Raw genomic sequence first — 8,265 nt, 5'->3', positions numbered from 1 at the left:
TGGTGGTACGTAATGAGTGCGAACGATGAACATGAGGGCAAGGTACATCGGAAAATACTTCACACTGCCTGTGAGGGTTAGGGGACCAAAAAACACATCTAATTAGTTGGAAGCAGCATACAAATTTTCTACTTGACGTTGGTAATCAATCTATCGATGTGTCACTGAGTTAGAACATCACCAAGAATAACTAGCTATCCTTATTCTGGAGACGACGGAATGACTTATACCAACTGCTTACTACGTCAGAGACCCATCATTGACAGGTGCACACATTAAGACGCTCACAACCATTGTATATGTAAGATCTTCAGGCAAAATATTTGTGTCTGCAAATAATATGTACAGAATTGTAGAGATGGTCACAATGGCGGAATTTATTGTAGAACACTAAAAATTGTGCTGCCTAATAAACTGTATTACATGGTGATCGTATGTGCTAATACACGTACGGCACAATGCGTTCTCCCGGGGGCTGTTGTGCCATGTAGAAACTCTAGGCTCCATAAGAGACCACATACAGTACCGTGATGCCTGTCCTGCATCAGAAGCATCTTCTAAAACACTAAAGCTCTAGATTCAGTAGTTCCACATCGATAAAGTAGTCGGTCAGAAGTGAACTTGGGTGTTTATAGGACGTACCCGAAGGAATACAATTGTATATTGAGTCCTCTGAAATGAAAAGCCTTTAATTGCAAACTTTGAAGTCTGAAATTCATGAGGAAATACTTGATCTTGTCAGCATTCCGCGTGGCTTGGTCATTTTCTCTTAAAACTGGAATCTTATCTTCTTAACAAAGAACTAGAAATCTGAATGTTACTCAAAAGTCTCCCATCGTTTTCTGAGCTGTTCTACTTTACCTGGCGTTGGGGTCACCGACTGTTTGGTTTTACTGATCAACTCATCAAAAGGGTCTTTGGACTGACCTGGTCTAGAGGGGAGAAGGACAGGGTCGGAAATTTTAGAAGGTCTAGGAGGGATGGCAGGATATTCCCTGGTCTTGCTGTCTAGCGGCTTGGAGCGTGGCCGAGTCAAAGGCAAAGTTCTACTATGACCTGCAGGACCACTGATGGTTGGTGGATAGCTTTGCCGTGTTTCAGAGGTTGTATCAGTTTGCTGTATTACTGGATTGACTGGACCTGGTGGAGCTTGGGTAAGTAGACCGCTTCCTAGTAAGTCCGGAGTAGGACGTCTCTGACTGTGATAGAACAAAGACCTAGAGAAAAGGGAGTTGGAGCTAACTGGTGGAGTGAATGGCCTTGCTGTGATGCCTATTACAGAGACTGGATGTTCAGGTGGCATTGCTTGGAGAAATGGATTAAGCGGTGAATGCATAAAGGTGGGTTGTGGTGTGGAGAACCCTAATTGGTGAGAGAAAGTTGTAGGACCAAAATCGCTTTGTAGTGGAGTTAAACATGGAGTGCTGGAACAACGAGGAGCTTCAGAGATCTGACCACCTACAGTAAGTGGGTTGTCACTCTGCCACTGACCTGTTTTTAAAGGATCCAAAAGGCTTAGAATATCATCACTAATACCAATATCCCCGGAAACTTTCACTGGCAGCAACATGTCCATAGAACTAGAATCGGGTGCTGGTCTCTGTCCATCTGATGCCGGTGGCTCCACAAAGGGTCCAGCTATTTTCTGCACAGGGAAGCTGATGCTCTCACCAAATTGTAGCTTGCCCGGCTCGATTACTACTGGTGCACTCTGCAGCTTAGACACTCTGGGTGCTGGTGGAGGTGGGACAATGCCCAGCTCTGGAGTCTTCCTCCCATGTGGCCGTGGGATAGTAATACTGCTCTGGGTGCTGCTGCATGACATCCCCTCTTTCTCTACAGATAGTAATGTAATTTCCCTGTGTGGTGTGCGTGTGTCACTGCTGGGAAGGGTTGCGTGTCTTTCTGGTGTGATCTGAAGATACTTGTTAGGGATTGCCATGTCATCCTGCCCCATGCTCCAAAGTTTGTTATATGGGTGACTGTGTTTCATTGCTGGCACCAAGCGATTTCTTTCAGGAACTGTAAGATCCATTCTCTGTGGAATAGGTTATAGCAATGTTGTTAGAGCGAGCAAAACTATTATTTATTTATTTTAAATTAGAGTTAATACATTTCTAATTAATTGGTTCCACAACCCACTACTACACGTCACTTAGAAATGGGCCATCCATAATACTGTAATTCAGCAAGAGGAGGGAAGACTATTAATGGGAGCCATCTTGTATCCGGCCTAGGAAAAGCACGCCATTGTCTAAGGTGTTTACCACAAGTGGTCAATGCACTAATATTGTGACAACGCCTTGACCATAAATACAGCATCGTCTTCTATTTAACCGTGAACTAACTTGCAATGAAAACTTCTGATATTCTAACGGCTAGTCCTTTGCTGGATAATCTCTTCACTAATCTGGCAGAGGCGACTTCCATACTATAAATGAAACCATGCAGTGTTATACGTGAACATATCAACTTGTTTAACTTAAGAACAAAATCTTAATAAATGATCTTATTAAATGGAATGTCCATGCTTTGTTTCCTGCTTGGTTACATGAAGTTGGAGTGGCGTATCGTACATGTCTTGTGCAGCACGATTGGGACACCTGAGGTGATAAAGGTGTGGTAACGGAGACCTCACATTGACAAAGCTGAGTATGGTTGGATTCATGTAAATGTGTTTTATTCAAATACAGAATTATGTGCATGAAAGCCTGTTCGGTGGCGTAACTTTCAAACCAGGTACAAAGTAATGAATTGATGCATATACTACCCATGCATATCTGGACTCAAAATGTGTACAGCTTTGCATATGGATGGTAAAATGCAAGTTTTGTGTGCACTATTTTTGGAGTATTGTAAGTACATTTTGTTACCAAATTTGGTTCCATTCGGTTACCAACTTTTTTTGGCCCATAGCTGGACATTCATTTTTTCACTATAATTAAAGTGAGATGTTCTAATACCTGATAATCAAATGTGAATTGATCCTCGTGGTTGTCCTTGGGTGTCCGGAGATCCTCCAGACTCTTGGCTTGACTTAGAAGTGGTGGTTGTGGTTCTGCATCTAAGTTACTGAACATGTCCTCTAGAAGATTAATGTTTGAGATCTCTTGATTTGGTTGATCCAGGTCAGTTATGGAATCACTCTCCTTTTCTGGACTGATCATCTCATCTCCATCTGGATCGGATTCCTTCAAGGTCCGATAATGTTGAGGCCTACCACGCATAAAGTTCAGGGGTTAATATCTCTAAAACAGGTCAATTATTTACATACATTATATACAGTAGATTTGGATAAATAAGGATCAGATGTGGTCCCATTTATTATGTTGGTTCCAATCTTGTCCTTTATAAAAACTCCTCTAAACATTTGTATGTCAGTAATTTTCACTTTAAAATAGAGATATTGCCACTTTCGGCATTTTTTTCTGAAAGCCCTTAGAATATTGCAGCATGAAAAGGAACCTTTTGTAAATTAATTCAGTAATTGCACCTACTGTAAAGACACTTCTATGACCAGGATGAATGAGTTAGTACACAATACAGTACATGTATCCAGGGCCGGATTTAGGGGGGCACAGGGGTCAGTACCCCTCGGCCCCCCTCTATCTAGGGGCCCCCTGTGGTTGGCATGTATTTTTTTAAAAAAAAGGTAAAGGTTTTGTGCATGGGAGTGGGGTAGTGCTGCAGCTTCATCTATCTGCCAAGGTGACGATGATTAATGGTGCTGAGCATCGGAACCAAGGCACACTGACTGCACAAGTGTGCAGTGCATTACTGGGAGTTGACTAAGTTTGCACAAGATGGCAGAGGCTGAGAGGCTTGTGCTGAGCTCTGATTGGTGGAGCTCATCATATGCTTCTCAGGCCCATGGAGGACAGCAGCAGCAGCCTCGTCATGGGAGGGTTTTTAATCAGAGGTAGTGCTGAGCCTGTCAGGGCTCCTACAGAGTAAGGTACAGAGGGACAAACAAAGGCTTTTTATGTGACATTATACATATATATATATATATATATATATATATATATATGTTTATATTAATCTCCCCCCCCCCAGTTACCCATTGTCCAAGTTTATACTGCCTATACTGTGTTTCGACAGTGTAATATTCTCCCGTACAGTTTTCGCCCATTAATGACAAATGACAGGGGGTCCCCCTGTCTAAATTGACCCCGGGCCCCCCCGAAGGCTAAATCCGGCCCTGCATGTATCACAAGTGCACAAACACATTTCATCCTTGACCACATCAGATAGAAAATAATATGAAATCACTGTTACAGCAAGACAGAAGGAGACAGAGACCATTCAAAGGGAGCAGAGAAGATAAAGTTGTCAGAGAAGGCAGAAACAGGATCCTCGTCCTGCAGGAACTCATCATCAGAAGAATCTTCAGAGAGGAAGACAGTATAGTGGCGTGTGGGCTTTGCAGCACTGAGAAGATAGGAGAAGAAGACAGGAATTACACAATATTGCCCAAGTGACACAAATTTACCCAACATCCCCAAACGATGGTTTTGTTTCCTGATATTGGACTAAAGGAACATTATTGTCACAGAAGGGTTGGTTAGTATGTATTTATTGAATGCAGGGTAAATACTGTACACTGGCTGCTGTTGCATGTAGCCCGCACATGATGGAAAGCTTCAGATTTTCATTTGGACACACCCCTCCCCCATCTAGGTCAGGACAGAATACAGTGCGAGTCCAGCAACCAGGTCTGACGTTGGCCGAGCGCAGAGGTTTTTTTTTATTTTTAAAGGGGCAGTACTTTACAAGGTGTGGTTTTGTCTTATACATGACTGCCCCTTTAAGAAAACCTCCCCGTTTGGTGAGCATCCCCCACAGCTTCCGGACTCACGCTGCATTACATCCAGACCCTAATCTCTCTGCACATCGTACATTTGCCGCACCTGCAGTACCACATGGTCTCGCCTAGGTGATTTTTGTAATTTTTTTTGCTTTTCAATGCAGAATCAGGATTAATGTGTTGAGAAATCACTGGAGTTTTACAGTTCCCTCACCCTCTATAACTGAAATAAAGCAATTGAACCTGCTAGATTCCGCAGCCCCAGAGGTTACCCAAGAAAAGTACACATTCATATACCACTGTCTGACTATAGAGAATAAAGCATAGTTACCTCCCCTCCTGCATTCTGCAGGATACTCCCTGAAATAGCAGCAATCTCCCTCTCTCCCTCATTAGTCTAGCAATCTTCCTCATGTCACCTAACCCACATTACACTGTTACATCATAGTTACCTCCCCTCCTGCATTCTGCAGGATACTCCCTGAAATAGCAGCAATCTCCCTCTCTCCCTCATTAGTCTAGCAATCTTCCTCATGTCACCTAACCCACATTACACTGTTACATCATAGTTACCTCCCCTCCTGCATTCTGCAGGATACTCCCTGAAATAGCAGCAATCTCCCTCTCTCCCTCATTAGTCTAGCAATCTTCCTCATGTCACCTAACCCACATTACACTATTACATCATAGTTACCTCCCCTCCTGCATTCTGCAGGAGACTCCCTGACATAGCAGCAATCTCCATCTCTCCCTCATTAGTCTAGCAATCTCCCTCATGTCACCTAGACCCTATTACACTGTTACATCAAAGTTACCTGCCCTCCTGCATTCTGCAGGAGACTCCCTGACATAGCAGCAATCGCCCTCTCTCCCTCATTAGTCTAGCAATCTCCCTCATGTCACCTAGCCCACATTACACTGTTACATCATAGTTACCTCCCCTCCTGCATTCTGCAGGAGACTCCCTGACATAGCAGCAATCTCCCTCTCTCCCTCATTAGTCTAGCAATCTCCCTCATTTCACCTAGCCCACATTATAGTGTCACATTTTTGGGGGGGAAAAGGAATGAGAGACAGATACATTTACATTGAATCATCAGCACCATTTCCCAGCACTTTACCAAGTATTGTAGCTCTTACTAACTGCTTTGGGATTCATCTACATTTGTATATAAGTCATTTTAAAAGATTCCTCTCAGATGTAGCAGTACACACCCACACTTCTAGGTGCCACGTTCACAATCTCTATTCACAATCTCTCTATATATGGAACTAGACACGCCCTTTGGGTGGAGCATGATACGCCCCCTCAATGGGGCACTGTGCAAAATTCTACTACCAACTATAATCTCCATGAAACTAGTTTTCAAAAGTAGGCAAGTATGGAATAAAGTAATGAAACCACATGTACTTTCTTTAAAAAGTGTATCAGACAAATCTGCTTGTAAAAATAAATAAATAAATAGCATTAGAAAAGCAGCAAAATACAAAATCTTTTGAAATAAATGACAGGTATAAAGCAGGCTTGCCTACCCTCCCGGAATGGGCGGGAGGCTCACGAAAATAGGGTCCGCCTCCCAGACCCCCGAGAATGTGGGCAAATCTCCCGCTTGATGGCCAGAGCCCCCGCACCCCCCATCCCTGCTGGTTCAATTACCGCAAATTGCAGATTCACAGAGAGGGGGGTGGGGTATAAAGTTTCATAAACGTTCTCTTTTAAACATGAATTCTGTGTTCTTTCTCAGGTATCATTCTATTTTTTTTTTATTGTATTTTATTTGTTATCGCAAATGAGAGATCTCATTAAAGTGGAATCACTGTGTGATCTGTTCTGATTTCTTTCTTCAGTTAGTACAAGTAGGTCTCACTAGCTCAGATCCATTCACACAGCCTAGCAGCCAGCTACTAATGGGGCCTACACATGGGGAGATAAATCGCTCAGACTGCTCAGCACTGCACAGCACACAGCGCTGCGCAATCTGTCAGCATGCTGGATATTAATCGCCGGGCGATAGCGAAGCGTGGGGTCACGCATCGTTATCACTATGCACCCACACACACGATCTAGTGAGACCACATTCAGAAAATGCCCCAAAATCGAAATGCCTCAAATTTGCATCATTGGAACCTACCCCCTTTATACAGAAATCCCAGGTATAATGTCCTCATGTTGCCCGCTTCACTAGGATGTATACAGAATGCAGGAGATCGGGCAACTCTTACATGGGTTCAGGGGAGTACCCCCCCCCCCAAAATTGTGAGTCTCCTAAAACTAGTGGGAGAGTAGTCAGGTATGTTTTAGCTCCAACATTAAGTGTAGAAAGGTAACTTTGGGTGCAAATGTCTCCCTACAGTACATAAAAGAGCGACCAGGGGATACTTAAGGTGGCCATACACACGCAGATTTATCTGCAGATCTGTCTGGTTGGAACAAAAGGTTATGGATGAGAGCAAATGACAGTTGACCATTTGCTTGGAAATGTTGGAAAACTGACAAACTGTCACTCATCCATAACCATGTTTTTGTTCCAACCAGCCAGATCTGAAGATAAATCTTACTAGTGTATGGGCACCTTTAGACACATCCAGTTCCGTGCTACTTTCTACATACTTATGTGTAATACTGTTGCTAACATTGGACGGATTTGATCATTGTACAGCCAGATCCTTCATCGCTTATGCCTCGATGCAGCGATGACACTGTGTTCAATGACTTGTGGGATTTAAAATGCTTGAAGATATATAGAACTCGTCCGATGGCGAAGATGACGGAGACTTTGTTTCGCGACAAGCCGATGTATAATATGTCACGTCATCGCTGCACATTTCTCCTCAGTCCAAGTGACGGCCACCCTTATGTTAACACCTGCACGTGACACAAGTGACAGCTTGCTTCTTTTAAATACCATGTCAAACACACATCCTGCCATAGCCGCGGGAAGCACGGAGCCTGTGTGCGTGATTACAACTGCATGGCTTTATTTTTAATGAGGATGATCTGCATGGTGAGAATGCCCGGACAGGCCTGCCTCGCGTCAGCGTGGACGGAACAAGGAACCGCTGACAAATGTACACATCTCAGATTTAATTGACATTTAAATGAGTTTGAGATTGTAATAGGACAGAGGAGGATAAAAACCATTTGCTTTTATGGGAGATTTACAGGATGAGAAATCTCTGAACAAATATTGACTAGAGCGGTATAATAAACATATCTCTGTCTGTGATGGGGATCTTCTCCTATAAGGACTAGCGTGTTCCTGGTTCTTTCCGTCTTTATGATCATACTAATACAGTGTTCATTTAAATCTAAAAAAATGATTGTTAAACTGAAAAAAAATGCAGATATATCATTTGTCACATGCGAGCGGACGACAGGTAGGCAATGTAACAAAGCAATGAAGAAGGCAAGTCAGATGCTTGGTTGCATAGGGAGAGGTATCAGCAGTAGAAAGAAA

At 43.2% G+C, this 8,265-nt stretch overlaps 1 protein-coding gene across 4 annotated transcripts in view; it reads right to left on the bottom strand.

Annotated features, from left to right (window-relative positions):
* Nucleotides 1-673: 673 nt before the first annotated feature.
* The window catches only part of DENND1A (DENN domain containing 1A), a 593,192-nt gene continuing 585,600 nt past the window's right edge, over nt 674-8,265 (bottom strand). For 2 of the 4 annotated variants that reach the window (XM_083161010.1, XM_083161011.1), the window contains 3 exons: nt 4,303-4,431; nt 2,964-3,216; nt 674-2,038 (listed from right to left, as the gene is read on the bottom strand). In XM_083161010.1, the coding sequence (XP_083017136.1) occupies nt 818-2,038; nt 2,964-3,216; nt 4,303-4,431 (1,603 nt within the window). In that variant the 3' untranslated portion in view covers nt 674-817. The remainder of the gene's footprint in view (nt 2,039-2,963; nt 3,217-4,302; nt 4,432-8,265) is intronic. The other 2 variants (XM_083161012.1, XM_083161013.1) reach the window with 1 other exon arrangement.

This window comes from Crinia signifera, chromosome 9 (assembly GCF_055691185.1).
Source record: "Crinia signifera chromosome 9, ASM5569118v1, whole genome shotgun sequence".
NCBI classification, from domain to species: domain Eukaryota; kingdom Metazoa; phylum Chordata; class Amphibia; order Anura; family Myobatrachidae; genus Crinia; species Crinia signifera.
The sequence above is the reverse complement of the archived record's forward strand: the minus strand, read 5'-3'. Positions and strand labels throughout refer to the sequence as shown.